Source organism: Neopsephotus bourkii, unplaced genomic scaffold (assembly GCF_033783945.1).
Source record: "Neopsephotus bourkii isolate Nb327-2 ecotype Australia unplaced genomic scaffold, CSIRO-AGI_Nbou_v1 NB_951, whole genome shotgun sequence".
Lineage (NCBI taxonomy): Eukaryota > Metazoa > Chordata > Aves > Psittaciformes > Psittacidae > Neopsephotus > Neopsephotus bourkii.
In genome coordinates, this window is record NW_026901445.1 from 4,134,375 (window position 1) to 4,161,431 (window position 27,057).

Consider the following 27,057-nt stretch of genomic DNA (forward strand, 5'->3'; position numbering starts at 1 on the left):
ATGAAGAAGCTTCCCAAATGCGTATTGCTTTTAGCCAAAACAAGTAGTATTGGCTTGTTAGATTAAGCAGGTTAGGCAGATAGTATAATTTTCAAGCTTTTATGGAAGAAAGTGTAGTCTAAGGGGATATTGGCATGAAAGCAGCATGGCCAACAGATACAGCCAGTAGGGAGAGAACTCTCCAGGAACATACTGCAGCACAGGACATGATCATAGTGAGAAGAGGTGGGCAGCAGTTCACTATCCAAACTGATGTGAGCTCATCTGGAAGGCTGCAGTGCTTAAAAAAAAGAGTGTGAACTACCGGAAATGAGGGAAGTTTTCTATAAAAACATGAAAAGCTGCTTCTAATGAAAAGTGTAGCAACATCAGCACATTCAAACAGGAATATTACATCAAATCGATTCCTGAAGTGCCAGCTCAGAGCACTAGGTTATAAACTCAAAAGTTAGCCCGTAGGATGAAAAAGGCAGCCCCTGTGCTCTCACTAAGTTCATTGCTTCAACGCGTTTTAAAACCTCCTATGGGTATTCATTGAACAGCAATGCTGAGCAGTGCCTCAAGGCTGTGTGGTGCCCCTGGCCCAGGAAATTTCAACCTCAACAGCTGAGACACCGGGTGCAGCATTTCAGTGACAAAGGTGAAGCTGGCACATGCCTTGAAAGTGGAACCATTTCTGGTTTTGACCCTTTTTATTTCAGCTCTTCTTTTCCCTGCTCTTTTAGTGGCTTTTATGGGGAAATAAAGGTGAACTTAAAGGGCTGATTATAGGCACAATCAAAGTAGAGGAACAAATACAAAGCCAAGAAATTACCAACCAAATACCCTGGTACATTGGGGAAAGCATATGAGTAATGCATAAGATTTCATGTGGGATCACATAGTCCATCACAGTATCAGCAAATGAAGACAGAGCAGAGAAGGCCCATAAAGAAGCAGGGCACAGTCCTGTACTACTGGCTTCTCAACTGAGCACTAACCAGCTCCAAACGCTCTGTAGAAAGAACTTGATGTTGTCAAACATTACAACTTGATGAGGTGAGTCCTAAAATGGACAGGAGGAGGAGGTATTTGCTTAGGTCAATGGACTAAATTAACAAGTTTTGTACAGTCTTCAAGAAGCTCTCAAAGCCAAGAAAGTATTAGATGTGTGAATTGCAATGAACACTATAAGACATGACTTACTAAGTAATGTAACAGTGCCAAAAACACTGTGGCCAGCAGGAAAACCATTTGAATCAGGAGAGACACATTAAGAAACTCAACAGCACCACAGACTGAGAAACCCCTGGAGAGGCAGGGGAAAAATTCCACTTCCACATTCACATTTCACATCTGAAAAATGTGAGTCATCACATCCACACTGGGAAAAATCCAGAAATACAGGAAGGAAGGAAAGAAGCTTTGAATTAAAAAAAAAAGGTGAAAGCCAGAAGACTGGTTCCATCCTGAACAAAGGGAGAGAAAGTGGGCAGCACTGTCTCGCTGAGGACTGAGGATGAGGAGTTAAATTCCCAACTTCAAAATTCCTTTTAGGTCCTATTCAGAAAAGGGGATGCAGGAGTTTGGTGGTTGTTAGCTAAAACATCTTGGGTTTTGTACTCAAAACTTGCCTCTAGGATCTTGTGCAATGGCTGGGAAATACCTTTTATTTTTTAAATGTCTAAAGACAGTGTTTTCTTCTTCTATTTGTCTCCTGTCTGGAACTTTGCAACCAAGGACTGAAGTTTCTATTACCATCTTTTCATCTGCACTCTTACCTAAAGCTTAAAAAGAAATCAAGAGGAGCTTCCAAACATGAGGTACACTGTTACCCCAGAAGAAATTGACTATAAATGGTGTGTGTAGCCAAGAACACTGGCAAACCGAGACAGCTGAGGAATCCCAGAGGTCTGGTCACATCTTTTGGAAAGCTATGGATATCATTTTGATGGTATCACCAAGTGTCAAGACCAGAAGACACATATCTCTCAACAGGCACAGGCCAGCTCTCATCTAGAAGAAGGAAAATTTACAATTCCCAGTCCCTCCCAGACTGCACAAGAAATGAAAGGGTGACAAATTACTTCTCCATAAATAACCTACCAGTCAGTTAAAAGTTAAAACAATAATGTACACTGTAACTAAATACCCACATATGGCCTGGGGTTGCACATTACCATTATTTCTGGACACTGTTAAGACAACCCTCTGGCAGGGGGGGTACTTACCATTCAAAAAGCATTCAAGGACAATATTCCCTAGAAAGTGAATAGATTCTTGTGACAAGCAGAACAGTTAAAGAAAATAATATTTTATAGAAAAAGGAGCCCAGTTTCTCTCAGATGTATTGGTTTTACATTAATTTTAACTCTATTCACATAACAATATTGAACTCTATTCACTTAGCCACCTTACACTTTCTATCAACTTGCAAAGCTGTTTCCAGGTGCATTCAAGTATGGAGCTACACCCACAATGTAAACCAGAAATATAACACATCTGAAAAAGACAGTTGCTTCATTCTTCTCTGTTATTTACTTAACACCCTGAAACAAGATCCCCATCAAAACCCAGAAGATCATCTTACAATAGAACACCAGAAAAGGAGGGAAAGAAAGAGACCAGCAGTCCTTCAGTGGAAAGAGGTAATATTGTCTAAAAGCAAATACTAGAGATCACTCCATTTACTGCCTTCTCACTTCATTATCCCATCAAATGAAACAAGCAGAAACCAATAAATATGACGCATAAAGCAAACAACAACAAAAGCGCTGCATCATTTAAGCCTCACAGAATAACAGCAGTAAGAACCTGTTTTGCAGATAACCTGCAATTGTCCACCACTGAACTGCAGCTGACACACCAGCCATTCAGTGACTTTTGTATCATATGCAAAGTAACCGATAGAGTTTTACTAACAAAGACTAAACACATCCCAACTCACTAATGAGATACATTGCCTCATTCCTTCAAGCCAGGTCCATAATTCCTAACTGCCACAGGCTATGGGGAAGATGGCTGCCACAAATTGCTGGCTAATCTTACCACTGAATAAGTTATCTTGCTGCTAAAGTGATAATCTTCTGCTTCAGGGGCCTGCACATCCTAAAATGCTTCTGAGACAGAAGTGATGGATTTTTGCCTTTACAGTGAAAGATACTGTACATGCATCCTGTCTATACCCTGATCTGTACTACCATGGTGTCTATGCCCTCGTTTGAGCAGGAGGGCACTCAGCACCGACGTGCCCACCAGTACCAAACCCAGATAACGCTTCTTCCGAAAGCAGAAAGATGAGAGACCTTAGTTCCAAAGATTTTGTGCTCAGAATGTCATAGCTTGCTGTGTGTCATTACCTCCAGCATCATACAGCCCTAAGAGAGACAATGAGACAATCCAGAAAAAGGCAGTCTCCATGTGGATATTTTCATTCAGAGCAGCTGAATTCATGTATAGTCCTATCGGCAACAGCTTTTCCATGTACCACATCATAACAAGTACAGCAGCTAACAGAGAAGAAAACAAAACTATCTTTGCAATCCAGTAGGCTGAAAAGAAAACACCTTCATTTTCAGTGAAGAAACACTGAGTGATTAGCCTGGACATCTTATTTAGGCTTAAAGAATTGCACCTTTCCAGTTTCTCCATATGACAGGTGAGGAGTCAATCTCCGGCAGGGAAGTTGTAGTTTACAGTTTTACTGCTCACAGACCACATCAATATATGTCAATTAATACAGGCAACAATATAGTTCATTAAAGATGCACTTGGTTCTCATAAGGCTGCTGGCAAGAAGTCCTTTTCCTGTTTGAAAGGATGGATAAAATGAGTTTTCTTCTATTTAATCTGCTTGACACTCTAAGAAGATAATCCAAACTGCACCCACCACAGACAAACAATAAAGGTAATGTTGTTCTTAAATCTAATACAGTTTATTGTTCTTCTAACCTAAATGTCTGGGACTTTTCTCTACTGAATAAGGACTGTAATGGCAAGTAATTACTCCTTCAAGTTCTGCTAACAAGAAAGGGTATCATCATTCTCTAAATATGCAGACATACTACACATGAATTTGTGTTCTGCAAGTGTTTTCTTGCTGGCCACAAAGGGATCATGACAGAGAAACTAGGTGTCTGAAGTAAGAATGAGAACAAGTCCTAAAGCCATGCACAAAAGCATCAGTGCTTTCCAGACTGAAAGAAGTTGTAGTGATTATAGAAAGTAAACACTCCACTGATTTTTCAGTTCCACTGTACCAATTAAAATGGTGCTACATGCCCGATCACTTCTGCCAGTCAGAACTTAACAGTAGGTCTACATTACATTCAAAAGTACATGTAACATTATGTGTACATGTAAAAGCATAAATGGCATGCAGGTGACAATTATGTTCTCCAGGATTAGAAGCACCCTCTTAGAAGTGGTTTAATCTTCCCTTTTAGAACTTTAGGCATACACCTATCCAGCGGAATATAATCTGATTAATAAAACTCATGTGCTTACAATGTCGAAACCTACTTCCCAGAAAAAATGGTCTTTTGAAATGCCCATACTGCAAGACAGAATAGTACAGGAAATGCATCCTGAAGTTACACAAACACATAGCTATACATCACAAAGGTAAAATCGTTAGGTGAAAAATCAGAATTACAACAGAAATACATCATCAGTTCGCTGCGTATGCAGCTAACTGCATGTGCACACAATTGCATTAAGGTATCTGAGCATTCAGCTACATTTTTAAAGTGACAGCCATAACCACATGTCATCTACTGCTGGTCACAGTTAGATAAGCAATTACTTCTTTCAGCAGCAGCGATGGCAGCAGAAACAGCCCTTACCTCCTGCTCCCTGCTACACACTCCCTCCTCCCAGGCCACCTTCTCAGCCCTAACACAGCAGCCACAGGTCAGGTAGATCAGAGTTAAAAGTAATCAATAACCAAAGAAGAAAAGGCACTTTTGAACCCGTGGCAGTTCCTCGATGCAGTCCACCACCAGCCCCACAAATGGTTGTACTAGTACAGCACAGAGGGTGGCAGGGGGCTGCTTACGCAAGCACGGTTCTCTAAGGAAACACATGCCAAATTTCTCCCTGAGGAAGCAATTGTGTTTGCACCAAAACATCTGAAAAATCTCCCCCCCTGTGTCCAGTCCGTAGGATCTTGGCCTGGGAATACAGATCTGGAAGGGATCCCTGGGGGTCTCCTAGTCCCCGTCCTCGGCTGTCATGGGCAAGAACCAAGCCAGCAAATCCAATCAGTCAGGAAATCTACTGCAGCGAGCCACTCGCTAGGTAAACAAAATACAGCTTGAAGCTGAAGTGAATGTGCAAGCTGGGGGAAAAGAAGGCTCCCGAGGTTCCCGCTTTTACATATCAATTAAGTCAATTCTGATAAAGCTTTGTAAATCAAGTTGCACACTGTGCTAGGTTGTCCTTCGCTGTCACTTTCCTGCTTGAGTTTAAGGCAAAAGTTAATGATTGAATTTTAAAGGCATTAGCGCGGAAACCCCTAAGGGTAGCCCTGAGAAACTTTCTATTAAAGTTTAGCTTCTGTTACATTGTTGCAAAATATATAAAAAAAAGTAAAAATTAAATACAATGTAACTGAAAGGAAAAAACAAACCAGAAAACAAGAAACACAATAATGCGTTACATATATACAAGAAAATAAATGCGGAAAGACAGTAACTGCTAATGATTTGAGGTAACAGTACAGCTCTAACTGAGGCATAACAGAACCACTCTGAGCAAAATGCAATCCTGTTTCACTTCATTAAGTTTCATGTTATCCTCCAGTTTCCCAGTGCTAACGGAAACGTTTCCTCTTTGCCACTGCAGGAGAGGACTTAGAACAACAGAGGGACGCGGCTACCCCAACCAGCTTGTTAACCTAATGAAATCAATTCAGTCAAAAGGCTACCACACAAACCCAAATTCATCCCAAATACCTATTTAATGACTTATCCCTAGACATATTAAATAAAACAAGTCAATAAAAGAGTGGCAAGTTATCAGAACATTTAAAATAAGGATATTACTCATTGTAACTTTTGGCATTTTTTTTTTTTTCACTGAGCAGTTTCCTGACCTTGCTTAGCCTGTCTGTGAACACAGGATTTCCTGTGAGACACACGCCTACAATATCACCTGGCTTAAGTATATTATTGTACATCAGGTTAAGTCCTGCAGTGGGTCCTGGAAATGAATTGTTAAATTCAGATCAGACAATCACCGCAATTAGCCACTTTCACAGCCAGCTCTGTCTGCAGAGCACCACGGACCAGCTCCCTCAGCCCACCACTGAGCAGTCTGCACCTCAGTCTTCAGTGCAATTTTAGGGGCCACTTCCACATGTGAGTGAGCCTAGGTGACGCCCAGGGGGGCCTGTATGCACATGGAGGTGGCACACACAGCAGAGCCTGGATCTGCACCTCCAACAGCTGCCGGGCTCTGAACAGGTAATATTTCTCCTTTACAACAGAGAAAAATGTAATCAAATTTTCTTCATACTATCTAGGAACTTGAGATGCTGTTTATTCTTTCACTAACTAGCATTCTACCTAACCAACATCTTACATATCTGGATGCACATATATACCGTTTCTTAATATAATGATGGGGGTTACGTTTATTTTTCATTTATTTATTAACGTTTCTGCTCCACGGTTTGTTCTATGCTCTGTGGTGCCTCAGGGCACCAAAGCTACCCATCCGGACCCCCTCCGGGTCTCTGCGCACCGCCGCCGGAGAGCACCCGCTCCGCTCCGCGCCCCGGCCCCCAGCGATGCCCACACTGTTGGAGCCCTCCCCAGCCCCATCGCTCCCCCAGCGAGCTCGCACCCTCCGAGCCCCGCGCAGCCCCTACCTGCAGCCGGCGGACCCCGGCCCTCCCGGAGCCCCCGCGGCGGCGGGACGGGAGGAGCGCGGCCCCCCGGGGAGGTGTCTGCCGGGGGCGAGGGCGGGGGCCCGGGCAGAGCCCGCCCCAGCAGGACGTCACCCCTGGGAGCCCCCAGCTCCCGGCGGGGAGGCAGCTCGGGTTCTGCCCCTCCCGGCCCCCCTTCGTCGCCCTCGTCCTGCTCCCGCTGCCTTCCCGGTGGGCTCACCATGGCTCCGGCTCCGTTAGGTTGTCAGCAGAGGAACCAGGTACCTTCACCAACACGGAAAGGGGGTCCTAACAGTGGCACAGGTACTTTCATCACCTTGAGAGGGTGTGTCGTCGTCGTCGTCGTCGTCCCCCCATCAAGGCAAAGCCTGTGCTGGGATTTCTGGATCAGTGCTCTCAGGCGTTTCAGAAGGTATTTTTAAACTGTTTCCAACTCAGGAAACACTGAAGAGTGGGAGTAACACCAAAACTTGTGCACATGGCTGGCCCTCTGTCACACACACCAGCCCTGCGTGCCCTATACACCATTAGAAGTCATGCTGCCATCGCCTGCTAGTCTAAATTTTCAACCTCAGTTCCAAACCCCAGAGCAGGAGAAGGACTCACACAGATTTCAGCAGGCTTCGGACCTTAGACTTTTGGAACAAGTTTCAAATTGCAGCAGCCTTTTGTTTATCCAAGGAAGATAAACTAAGTGGCCTGCTGAATACTGCATGGGTTTTCAGACAAGATCTGGAAAACAGCAGGTCTTTGCTCAGAAGGGACATTAAACATCCTGTGACATTTTCCATGAGAATAAATGAAACAAATCAGATCTTTTCTTACCCTTTCCAAACACTGTCGCCAGGCAAGGGCTGCTTGGTTCCTGTCTTTCACCCAGGATCTTACTGCCTTTCAGTGCTGTTGCAAAGAGCAAGTGCAAAGCTCCCAGGAGCACAAAAGCAGCGGGTGGCAGGGAGGTGTTTGTGATACTGCTCTCCCAGGTTAAGTTCAAAACCCTTCAATATAAAGAAATAGACACAATTTGGATAAGCATGGCAGCTCCAGGGTGGATTATTAATTGGAAAAGACTCTCCTGACCAGGTGACAGCTACTCTGTACATGACAGTGGCATGAGGCAGCTGTGAGAGACTGGCCTGAAGTGTTTTACCTCCCTTTTGCATGCCCTGTGATGAAGCTGCACACTGGGGAGCCCACCTCACCTGCATACATCTTCCCCAGAGCAAGCACACCCCTTCCTGCAGTGGCAGCTCACAGCAGCTGTAAAGGGGTAGGTTTTCCCCACCGAGTGGGTAACAAAAACTTGTTCATGAAAGAGAAAAAAAAAATGTAGCTCTTATTTCCATTGAATCATAGATCTGCTTGGTTTGGAAGAGACCTTAAAAATAACCTAGTTGCACCCCCCCTGCCACACCTTCCACTGGAGCAGGCTGCTCAAAGCCCCATTCAACCTGGCCTTGAAGACTGCCAGGGATGGGGCAGCCACAGCTTCTCTGGGCAACTTCTGCCAGCACCTCACCACTCTCATTGTTAAGAATTTCTTCCTCATACTTTCTTGATGAGTTTTTGACTTTTTCCTCTTTTTACAGTTCTGTTACAGTTTGGAAAGATCTCTAACCTTAGCTGGATTAAACTGTGCTTCATGTTGAAAGATTTTCCCTGCAAAAATACACTGCTAACGCAATTGCAAGAGTTTATTTGTACTGTGTAATACTTCAAGGGTAATAGACACCTCTGAACAAGATGGCCTGTGCATTAAGCTACCACTTAAGAGACTGGGAATCTCAGCATTGCAACAAACTTCTGCAAATCTGGTTGGCAGCATCTCTGTGACAGCTCCCATCGGCAGTAGGAATCACAATGGTTATCTATGCTGGCTGCTGACATTTTGGTGCCAGGTAATGCTTTCTTCTCTGTGGTGTGGAAAGGATATTGTCAGAGCACCACAGAACCACGTTGTGCATTGTACATACCAGCAATACACAGAGAGGCAGTTGATCTGGCCACTGGCACCACAATGGCTTTAAAATACTTTTGTGCTATCTGATTTTTATATAAATTCATTTTAAGCACTCAAGCATCACAAAGTAGGTGTCACCAAAACAATATGCATGACTTCATTTGGATCTCTGGAGCAATGTTGTAAGCAAAATAGAAATACAAGGGTTTGGTTTACATTCATGAAAGGCTTCCTCTTGTTACTGCTATAACACATTTTCTCATGCAAGTTTCAACTGCTAATACCAGATAAATGGTGGCTGCACTGCTCCATCTAGAAGTTTGACAAGCAACATACTATTACTCACCTGTAATGATCTAATGACCTTAATCATAAAATCATAGAATAGTTAGGGTTGGAAAGGACCTTAAGATCATCTAGTTCCAACCCCCTGCCATGGGTAGGGACACCTCACGCTATCACCCAAGGCTCTGTCCAACCTGGCCTTGAACACTGCCAGGGATGGAGCATTCACAACCTCCCTGGGCAGCCCATTCCAGTGCCTCACTACCCTAACAGTAAAGAATTCCTTCCAGGGCTGCAGGATTATGCATGTTGCTCCTCTAGAACTGCTATAACCAAGATATGAAAGGAATACGTTCCCTCATCTGGAGTGCCTGACCAGGTAAAGGACAACACAGCTGACAAGGGGATTGTTTTGGTTTGGTCCCTATGCAAACAAGAGTACTACCCTTGCTCTCTCTTACACTTTCTAAGCCACAGAAATAATCAGGAACTGTAACACTATAGAACTCAACAGGTAAAATAAAGGCTTTGAAAGTTCGGAGGATGGTTAAGTGCCATGACAAGTGAATAGCTTTCCTATGAATGTATGTACGTTCGTTAAAGGAACCTTTACATACAAATACCTGTCATAAACTAAAAATCCTACTACCCTCCTTCCTCTGCCTTCTTCTCTACCCTTGCTGTTACAGCCAGCCAACTTCATAGGGATACGCTGTAACTGCATGCTCAGAGTATCATGTTCAGATTTGGTCACTGCCACGTGGCTTTACAACCTTTGGCATCCTATAGCCAAGAGGACACCCTGACACCCTGGAAACTCAGCCAAAGACATCACAGGCTGGAGAAACTGTAGTTCCTATGGTTCCCTGAGTTCTCCCCACTGCAGCAAACCTTGCCAACTCCAAAGCAAGAAAGTGAAGTACTCATCACTTGTGAGCAGAGGCTCCTTTCCAAAGGTGAAAGAAAGCTCTGTTTCTTACCAACATACAGAGGCTTCAGGAGAAGACCAAAAGACTGCAGTCAGTTCCTCAAAATAAATATATGTATAAGTCCTATATAGAAACTGGGTCAGAAAAGAGAGGATACGTACTTGTTATTCCATGGCCCCTTCCCTTTTACATGGATAATAGCAGTTCTTGGAATGTAAGACTACACACAGGTATGTCTTGCAACCTATTTTGCCTGAGTGTTTCATCTTCCAGAATCTTTGGAAATTTGGGCAGAAATATCCTCTCTTTCTTGATATAAAGTAAGCATAGGCAGATCAATACTTACTATTAGTTGAACAAGAGGATGATTATAAGCTTCCCGATTTCAAACCTCCTGCTGTGGGAGGATGCTGTACTGCCGCTGCCGTTTTTCTGGGGTATCCCTTCTGGTCTGTCATTGAAAACCTTGGTCCAAGCACACACTGTAAGCTTTTTGGACACATTTTGCTGCACATGTTTTACAAAGAACAGCACTCCAGCTAGCCAATGCATCAGTTCTACACTGCAACAATTTTTCACTACAAAATACAGATAACATAAAAAAAAAGTCCTATGGTTCTAACAAACTTTTGGCTGTACAAAAGCAGGAGTTTTAAAATAGACCCTTATCTGTGAAATGATTGTTTTGGCAGCCTGCTAGACTTCCTGCTAACAGGCTTTCTGGGTGGAAAAAGGGGAAATTTCAAAATGTCAGAATTTCATTTCACATCAGAAGAAAAACTTAATTGGATGTTGGAATTTTTCACAGCATGAGAATAATAAATTTGAATTAGCTGTACTTGGAAGCAAGCCTTCGCACAGCGGTCCCAGTCTCTCTTCCATATCCCCTTGACTGTGGACAAGAGGGTTGGGCTATTTCAATCCATACGGGAATCCAGCACCAAATATAGGCTGTAACGTTGCTCTAGTCTGAGGAGATCTAACCATCTCCACAGCTTTGCAACCTTTCCTGGCACTGTGTTTTTGTTCTTCCTGCTGGATAACTGGTTGGGGAAAGAGTTTCTTTGCTTTAATATACTCCTTTAAATGTGCCCATTGATAATATCTTCAGCAAACATTTACAGAATTAAACGCACAAACTATTGTCATCCCACTCAGAGACAGTTACAAGTATCACAGATTCCTGTTGTATTTGGAGATGTACCAGATTATTTCCAGGGCACTTATGCAACACAAAACCTTACAGATAACTTCATTTTTCCTTTTACTTTGTGCAGGTTTCCCCCCCCTGCCATTTGTTTGCTTTTTTCCTTTCCAAGTTAAGCATGTGTGGACAGAGACCTAAACCAGAGCTAGCTAAAAGCACATCAGAAACTATCTGCTCTGTACAGCAAGATATTTTGGTAAATACCATGACATTGATTGTCCACAGCCTTCCATTTCAGTACCAGCCATGTAGCTGCAAAGCCAAACTGCTGCCATTTTAATGCTGTGAGAGTTTGGTTTCCCCTGGCCACACAGCAGTAGCTAAGCAAGGTGCCTCATGGGTTTTCAGCAGTCTTTTTAGCATGGAAATTCAGCAGCCCCTTGAAACGAGAAATGTCTTTGTCAGACAGGCGTCCCTCAGAGCTGTGGGGTGCCCAGAGGTGGTCAGAGGGGCATGGGTGCAGGCTGATTTGTGGTGGTGCTCACTTGCATGGATACTGCTTTCAGGTAGCTGTAGAGATGTCAGGTCCCCCGAGACTCCTCCAGACTAAACAACCCCAGTTCCCTCAGCAGCTCCTCATCACACTTGTGCCCTTCACCAGCTCCACTGCCCTTCTCTGGACTTGCTCCAGTGCCTCAATGTCTCTCTTATAGTGAGGGGCACAGAACTGAACACAGGATTTGACATGCTGCCTCACCAGTGCAACTACAGGGTGGTTATTACTTTGCTAGTCCTGCTGGCCATAGATTTCTGATTCAAGCCTGAGTAATATTTTACTAATTGAAGAGTTTTGATGTTTGTCTTTAAAAGCAGTTCTCTGATGTTTGTGTAATCAGCTTTCTTTTTTGGGTGGCCAGACGTTCCGTCATCAAGTTGCCAGTCATGTACCATCACTTTCCTAGTATATCAGGCAAAGTGGAAAGGTCAGGGACTGAAAGGGAACTGACTCTAAATTATCTTCTTTCCTACAACAGGTCTGCAAGGCAAATAGATGAGAAAAGGAAAAGCCAGTTCTTCTCTTACTCTTGTGAATAAAAAGATTTTTCTTGCCAAGCCTAACAATCTCTATGCATATGAAAAACAGATTTCTACAGTGTCTTGATACCAGTAGTCAAGGGACTCCACAGTAACAGCTCTTTCGCTCCTACACTGATGAAGGTACTTAAAATTTCACGGTCGGTATCCAAGAGCTTTATAGTAATGCATGCAAAACAAAACTCAAAAATCCCATAAGCCTGTGAAGCAGGTGTTCATGGAAATCTGACACAGAACATTTTAGAACCCTTACAGGTAAGAGAGCCAGAACAAGGTGAATTGTTGGATGGTTAAAAAAAAGCTCCTAATAGTGGAGAAAAAGATTGGAAATTGAAAAAGGGAAGTGCTCCTGACAAAAACTGAGCTGCCCTTGGTGATTCTTCCTATCAATAAAAGGTGAATTCATCTGCAGGGGTTGGTGATCTTATTATTTGGTTTTTCTTAAACAAAATTTCTCATGTGATGAGAGCACAGAGCAGAGGGGAGAGAAAACCCTTGTGAAAGTTCAGTTCCGGAATATTTTCTGCCCTACCTGTAAAAAAGCGGCTGTAGTATGAGATGGGTTATGGGTCAGCTCACAGGCACCATCAGAGGGCAGGTTTAGCTTTCCTTGTGGTGTTCTTCCCTTTCAGAGAAGAGGCAGGGAGCTGCCACACTACACAGGCAAATCTGCTTGACTTCAAACCTCTTCTATTTGAAGAGAAGAGATAACTTCATTTCTAAGCTGAAGAATAAATGACTAAAACAGTGGGAAATTTGGGAGTGTTTTGGCTTACCTTGTAAATATTTCTGGGTATTTTCATGCACAGCCTTTTGTAGCCAAGCACAATATGCTGGATGCTAGCTGGGTAACAGCATGCTCCATGCTCAGGACATAAGAACAGCACGTATTTGTTTACTTATTCAAATAACACTGGGGTGAGGTTGCTCAAAAAACAAAATTCTTCTAAAAGGAACTAAAATTTCTTTTCAGTACATTCAGCATTTTGCAATCCATTTAACCAGCCAGCTTTGAAAACAGAAAATTCATTTTAGTCTTTTGAATACGCATTATTTTACAGTTAATTTTTTAAAATATAAAAATAGTAAGGATAATTTTCAAATACCAGAGAGCATTCTCACTGTTCAAATCAGTTCCAGTAATAACTTATTTCAAACTCCAGGTAAAGCCTACCGACCTCCTCAGGGGAGAAGCTTCTCACAGCTTCAGTTGCCTTGCCCACATTATACTACTAAATTTCACAAGACAGATGTTCACAGACCACATTTACTGTGCTGCCTCCATTGCATGCTGGGCTAATGGTACGCTTCCAATCAGGATATTGATAGGATAATGCCAGTGGGAGGATAGAGGGGGCAGATTTAGCAAAGTAGACAAAACATGTGAAGATCTTAACGTGGTATTACATCTGCCAGTTGGTAATGATTTACTGACTTACACAAGAATACTTCGATTGCAGTCTCTCAACTGATGCAACTGTTATAAAAACTGCTAGGAAAGAACATTTTCATCAGCACATCTTTGCTATGAGCTTGAGGCATTAATTTCCTCATCCTTACTGGCACACACATATTCCCTATTCCACCCAGACAAACATTTCCATTAGCAACTCCTACAAGCTGAGAGCAGCTATTTTACTTTTGTGCAATTGGCTAACACATGAATGCAAACTAAAATCCCAAAAAACCTCCATGATGGAGTTAAAACATACCAATGGCCACAGCATCTTGCTGCTTGAAGCACTGATGTCTCCGTTGCGATAACCTGCATTACCAAACCAGTGGCTGTTCTTGAGGCTCTGTCTTGCTCTAAGCATTGTTCCTCGATGCTTTCAATGCAGCAGAGAATATGTATTCCCTCAGAAGGGAAAGTTCCTCTCACGAAGTAACTTAAACCAGAAAGTATGCCAGTTGGAAAAAATAATTCTAAATTTATTACATCAGAAAGTGGCAACAGGGTTAGCCAAGGCCACATCTGCATGGATGGGCATGAACGGAGATCTCTGTGACAGGGTTAAACTCTGCATACATCACCAAGGCTGCTTTGGTATATCATAGCGTTTGTTAGAGGGTACCTTCTACTGGGTTCTAGATACAGTGTTCAGATTTGCTCAGGCTTAAGTTTGCAATGAGACTGGATGGGTCATCCAGCCAAAAAGCTGGAAAACAGTGATGTTGTCAACTTGGAAAAGCACTTCTTAAGCTGGAAGTGCTCTGATCTTCACAACAAAATAAGCGAACCCAATTAAGAACAGGGAGTGACACACTGCTGTTTTAAGTACAACATGATGCTGTTTCAGGCTGCTTGCCCTCCTTCATTGACTTAAATCACACCTTTAACTTGGTGTTTCATAGTTGTTTAGGAATCCAGCAGGCAGGACCAAGGTGCTGTGCTGGGGGTCTCTGCTACCTGCACCACCCTGCCGTTGGGAAGCAGCCTGGGGGGAAGCTGCAGGAGGCTGCTGACCCCTTGCTGCAACCAGCTGCTTTGCACAGCTGCGCACAACAGAGCGAGCTGCTGAAGGCGAGCAGAAACAAGCTGAGTCTCTGCCAATACAATAAAGCTGGTTCTGATGGAAAAAAATAATTAAAATCATTTGGAGGCCAGTACATCCCTCACTGTGTGTCTCACGTACTGAGACAAGCAATGACTGAGACCAGGCCATTTCCCCACAATTGAGCGCACATCTGCATCTAGAGACCCAACACTTCAGCACAAGTCTCTTGGTATTTTACACAGGATGCTCGACGCAAGTAGCAGCCATTAACTGCTGAATTAGAACAACTCCTGCTATTCCGTCAAACAACCTGGGCTCCACATCTCTGCTGCCCATCTCTCACTGGTTGCACTAACAAAGAATTAGTGCATTGTTTACCCTGCAGTGCTCTTCTCACCTTGTTCGCATCATCCCCAGAAACCTCCAAAGGTGATGCTGCCATGCCCCTTTCCAAGGCACAGCAGATTCCCCTCTTGTGAGACTCCACTTTTCTCCCTCTTTTCTCTTCCAACTCCCCAAGTGCCAGTACCTGCTCTTGCTTGAGGTGAATCTCAACTCCCGAGGCAGTTGGAAGGTTCTCCCACTTTCACAATTAGAACCACAATTTTTATTTGCTGCTTGGGATTTTTGGGGTAGGTGGTAGGGGGAGGTTTGAAGAACAGACTCTTACTGCATGGCCTCTACAATTCTTTTTCTCCAATCACACTAGTAATCATGCAGCTAGTAAGCTCCTATCAGCATCAGAATACTGAATCAGAAACTTCATTTTTTTAGGCTTAAACAACCACTTCTTTTTCAGGACATCCTAGAGATGAGATGTCCTCTACCTCCCAGGTAGTGGGAGGTAGCAAGACACAAGACAGGCTGTGGTCTTTCTCATAGCCTGAATTTAATCCCAAATTCAAAGACACCTTGCACTTGAAAAACAGATCCCAGTAGAACTCATCCGACTGGAAACAATCATGTATGTTTATTTTGTCATCAGTTCAACCCCATATGGTTTCCCATCTCTAAAATTCTGCTGTGTCCTGCCAAAAATCACTTGCAAGTATCTTGTGACAGTCTTAAGCGCTGATAACAGCGAAACACCAGGACAGCTTTGCTGAGGTTGGAATGCACTGCAAACACCCCACTTGTCCTAGAAGTTAGAGTCTCTGAACTGTCCTGATGCACCCCATGCTGGTCTTCTTCATCAAATCTGATCAAGCAAATACTTTATCTTAGTCATCTCTCACTCCTCAGACCACATTAGCAACTTTTCCCAAATAATTTAGTCCCCAAATTTATTTTAAAACACAGAATTTCTTCCTACAGGATGTAATTAAGCTTTTTGTCAAAACCATTAAAATCAGGGTTTCTTGGCAGGGGTGAGAGAATGAGGAGAGTAGCATGTGTTTCAAGAAAAACAAATGTTCCAAGTCCAAAAAAAGCAAAAAATTGGCACAGGAGAGAGTGAGGAATCCCACTCATTCTGTTCCAATTTACCTTGTTTCAGAAGAGAAGCCAGATTAACATGGCCTAACTTCTTAAGATATCTCACCAATTTATACCAAAACGTGCACTTCAAATACACACTAAAACTGCAGACTCACTGATCTTCCTTAGGGAGGCCTGCTCCTTCACCCTCACCATTCCCAAGGATCTGGGTATTTCTAGATTCTCAATACAACTCTTCAATAGTGGTACCACTCAGCTTTGCTTGCTCAGATTTCTAGTTTGTACCAGTCACAGTAGAGGATCATCTACCTCATCAGCAGAGGTCAAGCAAAACTGTTTTCAGACTCTTTAGATGCCTCTGGATAATGAAGCGGGGCAAAAAACCCCTCTCATCAGATGACTGTAGACAGCTACTGGATACAAAATACAATCACAAAAATTCAAGACAACAGTGATGCTCCCAGAACAGCCCCAAGGTGCTCCTCTAAAGCAAAGCATTGGAACAGAGCTAGAAATCAACAACAGTCATTCATCCACCTTAACTATGATACATGGGAGGAAAACAGAAGTTGGGATTAGGGAAGGCAGGCAGAGTCTAAAGGCAAACTGCAGTAGCAGCAGATTCAAATGATGGTGCTGGTGGGGAAGGAGAAAAAAAAAGTCAACTGTATATTACATGGTAATAAAGAAATACTGTGGCAGTGGGCTTTTCTCCTTTGGGAAAGGAAGAATTTAACTTAAAATGGGTTTTGTTTGTGAGGGGTTTTTTTTTTGACTAATTTCTCCTGCTTAGTGAATTCTCAAAACTCTTCATCCTGTTAGTCTGCTAATATTTTCCCCAAACAAATGTACTCATTTGTGCATTTTAGAGTATTTTCCCAGTCCTTTAACTACAGCAACTTGCCTATTGAGCATTTTAAATTTCAAATCAACGTTTTGCAGTTGAAGTTTTATTCTGTGTTTCTCTTAGGGCTGCTGTCATCAACTTACCTGACAGTCCATGGAATCTTACAGAAAAAGATGGAATCTTTCTCTGAAACAAACCAGCCAACCCCACAAACTGCCCCGACTTCCACTGCTTTAGCAAAGCATATTTACATTGTTGATGTTATGCTTCCCTCTACTGTTTATCTTAAGAAATGCAGTTACCTCTTAAACATTCTGAAGTCTTCCTTAAAAATCCCCTACGTATAAACCAGTCAGTTGCAGGCAAGACTCACCAAGCTTAATGAAAGTTTCATTTTTAACACGAGATAAAGGAGGCACTGAGCAGAACTATCCCTACTTACCTCAAGCTCAATGTTAGATGAAATATCAACTACAACGTGCTATTAGACTCATGTTGTAGTTTACAGTCTATGAAAGAGTCAACTTCAAGCATGCAAAAAGCTTCATAGACCAAAGCAATGTAATGAAAAGTAAAAAAAAAACACTATCAAGAACCAAAGAATTATCATGGAAATAACAAATTATTTGACAAAACAGTGTTATGTATTTCACATCACTGATTTCAAGAAATGAATACCACAGAAACACTAAAACAGTCAAAACAGTAGTGGTCTTTATTTCCATCAGACTAGTTAACACTTTTGTCGATATTTATTTATTTCAGCATTTGGGAGAAATTAGTAACTATTAAAAAAAGTGAAATTAACCCTCTTCCAAAAATATACTGGATAATACATGTGTCTGAATTTTATACTGTTCCTCTGATGAGCCCTTTACATTATGTGATATCACATACAGTTTTTGCAAGACAAAATTTACGGACTGTTTTTCAGCTTCTGATTTGTGAGCCCTCAGGGTGTCCAAGAACAGCGAGTTTATACATGCTATGGAGCAACCTAACAACATAGGTTTCAAAAGGGTCTCAATTTAACTGGAAAAAAAATACAGAAATCCACAAATCAAAAAATATAGAAAATACTGTATTGGAAAACCCACTCAGGTCTTAGTGACCTGGAGGGAAAGTTAACCTCAGCTTAAAAACAGAAAACACATTAGTCAGTATTTCGCTAATTTTAGAAACTGGGCCTTGAATAATGCAATTATCAGTTGTTTTTGTTAAGAACAAGTTTAAAATTGCAGACTACAGAAAATTCTTCAAATAAATGAAAACAAACTCCTCCCTTTGTCATCGAACACCAAGTATGTACCATATAAATAACATCTGTACTACAGTACTCCTCGTATAGATCAGTGATTTTCAACAGGAACAGGATTTCATTTTAGTGTCAAGCAAATAATTAAGATTTTAGTTCACATCTTGTTTAAAGTTTTTAGCATAGAGGAGAATTAGGCCTGCAAAACCAGTTAGCACTCTGTTCCTGCTGCAAGTCATGACTACTGAAAACATTATAATCTTACCCCCCCTGCCCCACCAAGTTTTCTCACAGTCTTGCCAAGAAACCCATGTAGCCACAGAAAGGTTGTAAATTTATTTTCGGGGGGGGAGCAGGGAAGATGTTAAATAAGAAAGTGTCTCATCTAGTGAGGAAAGGAAAGGCAAACAAAATCAATGACTAGTTTTCACAGTAAAATGCATCAGCTTTGTAGTTTCATTTGAAACCAAGAACAAATCATGAAACGTCATGAAAATAAGATAAAAAAATCTCCTAGAGTGATTACTAAATGAAGTTATAATTACCACACTAATCAGTAAACCCCAGAAGAAAAGCAGACGCCTCATATCATAGGTTCTATATTAAACAGTATCTGCTTCTTAAAATAAATCCATAAAATCTGTATGTTTGGCCGCTTTGCACATTTTTCCCCTAAAAAATACAGTGTACAGAAAAAAATTCTCATTATTCCCAGTATGAATTCTTAAGTATAAGCTCAAAACCCAGAAGTTAAAGATCACTAAAGGAATTTTAAATTATTTACAAATCCAGCAGGTAGAACTACCATAATGGCTTCATTTCCATCCTTGTAGTGGCTTTCACTCTTATCCAGCAGCATCTGCAGTAGGAATCTCCTTCAGACAGCTTCATCACTGATCATCTGTCATTTTAAGCAATTCTAGAAGAGCCCCAACAGCTCCAAAATAACCCTTTAAACAAGGCAAAGGCAAAACAAAACCAATCAAATCCCAAAATAAGACATAAGCATGAACATGTAAAGTCTTCAGTTCTGTTAAGGCAATTTAAAGACCTTTCTTACAAGACTGCTGTGCCAGGTATTTACTTTAATATGATCTCACACAGTTGTCCAAAATTGTCAAAAAAGAAGGACCTACAGAAACACTATAATGATGCTGGACTGAAATAGGGCAATTTCCACTATGAACACATCCATCTGATATTCATCTCAAAATTATGCTTAAAAAATTAGTTTCAGTTCAGATTTATATACCACACCATGCAAAAGAACATTGCTGGTAACTGGGGTCAGAGAGCAAAAATGAGAGATGTGCAATGTTTAGCAACAAATACCACAAGACTAGTGATCAAGCCAGGGAGTTAACAAGGGATTTTTTCAAATGAATTTGTAATTATATTGATGCTGAACTGAAGTTTGTGCATTCACTTCAAAGCAGTAGCATTGAAACTCTCCCCTTTAACTTCACCAAGAACCACAAGATTTTTGGAGTTACAAAGAAAAGTCTGACGTGTATTTCCTTACCTCGTGTTCCAAAAAGAGAGCTTTCAGCTGTCCCTTGGACCAATAATCCATTGCATACGCTAGCACCTTCATAGAAATCATATTAATTCTGAGAAAGTTGCCAACAAAAACCACCTTGTCGATGTTCTGTAAAATTGAAAACCAGACCACAAAATTTATATTCAACTACATTATTTGCCTCATCCAACACGTACTTCTACCTCCACTATAAAGTTAAATGGGAATTTTAGGTAACATTTAAATTCTCCAGACTGAAAATTAATTACAGTTACTGACTGCTAAGCAGATATTTTGCAAGAGAGAAAAAAAAAGAAAAAAAGAGTTATCCAAAGAAAGTGAGAGGCTGATATCACAGATGGTGAATACGGTGAATGTTTGCTTAAAAGCTCATGGCCGTCCCAACATGAACAGGTTTACAAGTGTCTTGTATTTTGGGGGGGTGGAGGGGTTGTGATTGTTTGGGTTTTTGGGGGGGGCGGGGGGTGTAGGAGGGGTACCTTTAAATCATATATGACTATGACATGGCTGCACTGAAGACATCTTTCCCCCATTTGTTAAATGAGGCAACTTTTCAGTGATCACTATGATTATTAAATCCAGATGGACAACCTCTGAAGGGTATCCAAGAAGGATTACATTACAGATGGGAAGAAGCATCTTTCATTATCTATTATCTGGACTTTGGTTCCATTTTCAAAAAGCGAGTGAGACATGGCCAACATGATATTTGAACATATTGCATTCCTTTGTTTCAAAGCTCACTTGTACTCAGTTTTCATACAGAAGCTTAAGATTTTTGAACAATAAGCACTACACTGTCAGTAAGAAAGCCACACACTACCATTACCTGTACTCACACCAGTGCATGTAAGCAACAGTTCTGGTGCTTAAGCAATACCCATAACTATCTTCTCAAGCCCCCTTTGCCTGCTATACACAAAAACATACTTGCATTTTGAATTGGTGTACCATATGATGTTCACCACACAGTAAAATTTGTCTAGAAGACTCAGTAGAAGGCTATAAAGCCATGCTGGAGACAAGCTTTTACAGGAGTCCTGAAGGAGCTCTAAAAATGTGTTTTCAAGAGTCCTCTGCTCAAAATTACCATCAAAAATCTGCACAGACTAGAATTACCAAGTGCTGCTTCTCTATGTTCGTTCAGCTCTATCAAGCCCAACACTTGGCTCTGCAGCAATTACTCTCCCTGCAGACCAGTTTTGTCATGTCCGGTACTGTGCACGTGACATACCACAGAGAACATCCTCACGTGAATACTCAGTATTGGAGAGTATTAATAGCCAGATGTAATCAATCATTCATCCATCCAGTCTCTGATGACTGAGTTACATGCCTGATTGCCCTCAAACCAAACATCAACACAAACTTTAAATAATTCAGGTTTAGAGTCATCTATCCCCATAGACCCTGCAGCCACACAAAACACATTCATACTTCTTCATGGGACCTCTTATGACTGAAAATAAGAACTTCTCAATTTTCAATAGGCTGCTATTAAACAGGGCCGAGAGCACTTGCATCCTCCAACAAGGCAGTTTTGTCTCTGAAGTAATTTCTGACAAAGGAGGGACATGTAACTAATTAATTGCCTATAATGCAATCCCATCAAATTTATTAGAATCTACATTTGCATTTCATTTTAATGAATTTGTATTTTTTGCTGAATGCACATAAGCTACTGTTACCAAAAATCCAACACTGAATACCTACCACTGCGTACAGAAATCACTGAAAATTTTACATTTAAAAATACTAGTCATACCTACTAGAATAGCAGAGTATATATCAACATGCACATTTTGTATCAATTTCATTTTCCAACATTGCTTGACTTCACTAGGTTAAAAATTATGCCAGAAGTTTTCTAGGGTTTTGAACTGAACTAAAACCAGCTTTGGCATATTTCAGGAGTCAAAAAAATGAAGAAATGCTACTTTCATCTCCTAAGGAAGTCTTGCCAATTTACTTTTAAATTGTTCATTGCTGGAACATTCAAAGCTGAAAGAAAGAATTCTTAAACTGATGAACTGATAGTGATGAAATGACTAAGCTAACGAAATTACAACATCATGGAAGACTCTTTCACTTTGTAGGGTCTTGCTAACTTGTTCAACTACCCTACAGAAGAAAGCTATAATATAGCTTCAGTATAGTGTACACACATATTTCCAATATAATTGAATAGGGGAATCTGTATCAAAGATGCAATATAAAATACCCTCCTGCACGTTTTTGCAAGAAGCCTCATTCAGATGCAACTTACATGTTTTGCTAGGAAGAAAAGCATAAACCAGGGAGACTGGTTTCCTTTATGCAGTTCTGCTGTGCCTAAGATAGACTGTTTCAAATGATGTGCAGCCAAATGGTTCCAGACTACGGAATTTTTCTACCCCACTGCCAACTTTGTGCAAGCAAACTTTGCTTTGAAGTTCTACAGACAAAGTATTTCATTTATTCCCCAGCCTCATTTTTTTCTGTACATATGCAAGTAATTTTCAACACAATATTAAAGCTGCGAGCATTGAAAAAAAACAACCCAAAGCCAAAACACACCCAAAACCCCCCATCCAACAAACAAACAAACAAACCAACCGAAAACAAAACAGAAAACCAACCCCCAAACAACAAATTAAAACCAACTTATCAAAACTCATGCTTCAGGGCATAAATTGATTTTGACAACTTAAAAGTGAGCTTTACCATAACCCTAATCTAATACAGAAAAGCTCCACAAAAGAATATATCATATTTGACTGCTTTCTTAACCTCTTATTTAGGCATTTCATTCATCAAGCTTGGTGAGAGTAAGAGCCATATCACCCAAAAGCAATTTTGGTGCTAGATTATTTGGAAAACAATAGCATTACTTCCCCCCGCCCCTGAGAGCAAGCTCTCTGGAGATCAGCTTACTTGCAGTCATACATCATGTTTGGATTTTTTAATAGTATGTACAACTACTAAATGAAGGTTTCATTCTCTAAAGCTACAAAATAACAGCGCATGCGTTGGAGAAATGACACTTTGACATTGTTTGCAAAATGAAGACTGCTTTACATATCAACCTACATTCCTCCACAAAGTTCCATGGATCACGTTCAGTTTTTAAGTAAGCCCGCCCACAAAACAAAGATGTTAGGGAATTTTTCAGAAGCATTAGTTTCATTAGTAGCCCATTTCCTCCTCTGAATGCATCACATGTAGCTCCCTGCTGCAACTCTCCATGCTTTGATAGCCCTGTACAATGCTGCTTGAACTCCATGCCACAAGGCAACACTGTAAAGAAGCTGAAAGCAAAGAGAACACTGAAAGAGAATCATCCTGACTGAAAGAGTCAAATTGCCAAAAAGTAATGTCTGTAGCCACTCTTCAGGAAGAAGGGAGGTTATCAGTGGCATCTGATAGAGGCAGACACTAAGATTGGTCCTGTTCAATGTATTTTAAAAGTGCTCTACAGAGGAATATCAGCAACAAACATAACAAGTATTGGCATATAAAGATATTCAGGAGAGTCAGGATAAAAAATTAGCAGCACAGCAATGCTGAAGAGACACACAGTGGCCAAGGAGTAAAATAACAGATGAAGTTTAAGCTAAAAAAAAATGTGAAATGACACAAATGGAAGGGGGGAGAGAGACTTCAGTATTCAGACACAATGATAGGCTTCAAATTAGCTAACCCCAATCAAGACTGTGGAGGGACTGTGGATGGTTTCGCAAAAGTGATATCCACAGTCACAAAAATCAAATATTAAGAACTATTAGTAAAGGAACTCAGAACACTGAATTTATGACTATGTCATCACACAAATTCACTGTGCAAACACACTCCGAATACTGCATGAAGATCTGATCATTCGATCTCCAAATCAGAACCATAAAATATTAAAAAGATAAAATAGGAGGTGGAAAGGCCTAGAGGGAGATGTGCTAAAGGCTTATTAAAAAACTAAAACAAACCCCACCAACAGCAATATTTGGTATTTCTCATAAAACAAAAAGCTAGATAGGACGCAATAAAGTAATCAGATGGCAGTTTGGTGAGTCTCTTGGGTTTGTTTTATTAGGGTTTTGGAGGGGTGTGTGGGTGTATTGTTGATTAAAAACAAACTAGAAGCACTTTCTTCTAAACACAGAATGCTGTGGAGCTCAAGATATTAAGTATTAAAAAGAGATTTGATAAATTAATTGAGAGCAGATAAAGAATTTGATATCCTCAGACAGTGAGAAGAGCATGCAGCAAGCTCACTGCCCTGGACTTCAAGGGAGAGGACTTTAGCCTCTTCAGGAACATGCTTAGTAAGGTTCCATGGGATACAGCCCTAGAGGGCAGGGGGGCCCCAGAACTCTTGGTAGGTCTTCAAGGATCACCCACTACAAGCTCAGGAGTGTTGCATCCCAACTAGAAGGAAGTGCAGCAGGAGGACCAGGAGACCTCCTTGGATGGATAAGGAGCTGCTGAGGAAAATTCAACTGAAAAAATAAAAAATTCAAATGAAAAAGAAAAATTCAAATGAAAAAGTGGAAGCAAGGACAGGCAGCCTGGGAAGAATACAGGGATGTTGTCTGGGAAGCTAGGGACCAGGTTAGGAAAGCTGAGGCCCAGTTAGAATTAAACTTGGCTAGGGATATTAAGAATAACAGGAAGGGATTCTATAGGTACACAGCAAATAAAAAACAGATTAGGGAGAACGTAGGCCCCCTCAGGAAGCTCTCGGTTGAACTGGCTACACAGGATTTGGAGAAGGCTGAGGTTTTGAATAACTTATTTGCCTCAATCTTCACTGTCAAAGGCTCTGACCACACCACCCAAGTCTTGGAAGGCAGACACATATGAAAATGAAGACCTTGGCCCACAATAGGAGAGGATCTGGTTCAAGACCATCTTAAAAATCTGAACGTGCACAAGTCCATGGGACCTGATGAAATCCATTCGCGGGTCCTGAAGGAGCTGGCAAATGAAGTTGCTAAGCTGCTGGCCATCATATTTGAAAAATCATGGCAGTCAGGTGAAATACCCAATGACTGGAAAAAGGGAAATATAACCCCTATTTTCAAGAAGGTGAAAAGGGATGACCCGGGGAATTACAACCAGTCAGTCTCACCTCTGTGTCTGGCAAAATCCTGGAGCAGACTCTCCTGGAAAGCATGCTAAGGCACAGGAAAAACAACAAGGTGCTTGGTGACAGCCAGCATGGCTTCACTAAGGGGAAATTCTGCCTGACCAATTTGGTGGCCTTCTATGATGGGGCTACAGAACTGATGGACAGGGGTAGAGCAGTTGATGTCATCTACCTGGACTTGTGCAAAGCATTCGACACTGTTCCACATGACATCCTTGTCTCTAAATTGGAGAGACATCAATTTGATAGGTGGACCACTCGGTGGATAAAGAACTGGCTGGAGGGCCACACACAAAGAGTTGTGGTCAATGTTGTGGTCCAGCTGGAGACCGGTAACGAGTGGTGTCCCTCAGGGATCGGTGTTGGGACTGGTCTTGTTCAGCACCTTTGTCAGTGACACAGACAGTGGGATTGAGTGCGCCCTCAGCAAGTTTGCCGATGACACCAAGCTGTGTGGTTTGGTTGATACACTGAAGGGAAGGAATGCCATCCAGAGGGACCTTGACACGCTTGTGAGGTGGGCTGATGCCAACCTCATGAAGTTTAACCATGGCAAGTGCAAGGTTCTACACCTGGGTCAGAGCAATCCCAGGCACAGCTACAGGTTGGGCAGAGAAGAGATTCAGAGCAGCCCCGTGGAGAAGGACTTGGGGGTGCTGGTCGATGAGAAAATGAACATGAGCCAGCTTCAGTGTGCGCTCACAGCCCAGAAAGCCAACTGTATCCTGGGCTGCATCAAAAGGAGTGTGACCAGCAGGTCAAAGGAGATGATCCTGCCCCTATACTCTGCCCTTGTGAGACCTCACCTGGAGTATTGTGTGCAGTTCTGGTGTCCTCAACATAAAAAGACATGGATCTGTTGGAACAAGTCCAGAGGAGGACCACAAGGATGATCAGGGGACTGGAGCACCTCCCATATGAAGATCGGCTGAGAAAGTTGGGATTATTCAGCCTGGAGAAGAGAAGGCTGCGTGGAAACCTCATAGCAGCCTTCCAGTACCTGAAGGGGGCCTGTAGGGATGCTGGGGAGGGACTCTTCATTAGGGACTGTAGTGGTAGGACAAGGGGTAATGGGTTAAAACTTAAACAGGGGAAGTTTAGATTGGATATAAGAAGGAAATTCTTTCCTGTTAAGGTGGTGAGGCACTGGAATGGGTTGCCCAAGGAGGTTGTGAATGCTCCATCCCTGGCAGTGTTCAAGACCAGGTTGGACAAGGCCTTGGGTGATATGGTATAGTGTGAGGTGTCCCTGCCCATGGCAGGGGGGTTGGAACTTGATGATCTTAAGGTCCTTTCCAACCCTAACTATTCTATGATTCTATGATTCTATTACCACATAATAGTAAAGGATGCAATTTGCAGCTGAAAACAACTGCCTAAAGCACTTGTGGATTTTTTTGTTTGGTTTGGTGAGCTTTTTTTGTTTGGTTGGTTGTGGGGTTTGGGTTTGGTGGGTTTTTTTGGGTTTTGTTTGGTTTGAATTTTTTCTGGGGGTGTTATTTTTCCGGGTTTTGGGGTTTTTTGGGGAGGGCTGTTTTTTAAACTGCTAGAAGCTGGAAAGGTGTATGAATGGAACATCTCTAGCTATCATTCTAAAGAAAATAATGTAATAGCATTTGATAGGAGTTTGAGGCAGGATAATAAACTATATTTTTGCTCTTTCTGACCCAATAGAATGGATCTCATATCTAAACATTTAAAACAATATGCAATTTAAACCCATCATGCTATTGAAAGCAGCCAAACAAAATACTATTTAAAAAAAAAAGTATCTATCGTGGGTAAGACTGTTAATAACTACAAGGTAATTGGGAGTATTAATTTTGATTACAAAGATGTTAATACATACAGCTCGAGAGCAACTGAACAGCTCTAGGCATCAGTGGTTCAAGGAGATCTTTACATTCAACCTTTCTCCTTTTCTCCCTAACTTAGAAGCTCAAAGTAGCTTGCACTTTGCATCAAAGCATACACATAACACAAAGTTAGGACACCACATTAAACATACGCATATTTCCCAAGGCCAGCCACACATCTGCTATATCACCTATTTGCATTTTCGTGTTCTGATAAT

The 27,057-nt window shown here is 41.7% G+C and overlaps 2 protein-coding genes across 3 annotated transcripts in view; both read right to left on the reverse strand.

Moving 5' to 3' along the window:
• The window catches only part of SLC16A12 (solute carrier family 16 member 12), a 33,648-nt gene extending 26,702 nt beyond the window's left edge, over window positions 1–6,946 (reverse strand). Inside the window, exon 1 of one of the 2 annotated variants that reach the window (XM_061358862.1) lies at window positions 6,851–6,946. The gene's annotated coding sequence lies outside the window, so the exon portion shown is untranslated. Of the gene's footprint in view, window positions 1–4,823; window positions 4,978–6,850 lie in introns of those variants that run through there. The other variant, XM_061358860.1, reaches the window with a different exon arrangement.
• A 10,811-nt stretch (window positions 6,947–17,757) lies between these two features.
• PANK1 (pantothenate kinase 1) overlaps window positions 17,758–27,057 on the reverse strand; it is a 30,469-nt gene continuing 21,169 nt past the window's right edge. The window contains 2 exon segments of the mRNA XM_061358868.1: window positions 17,758–19,271; window positions 19,844–19,969. Of these exon segments, the coding sequence (XP_061214852.1) occupies window positions 19,212–19,271; window positions 19,844–19,969 (186 nt within the window). The 3' untranslated portion in view covers window positions 17,758–19,211.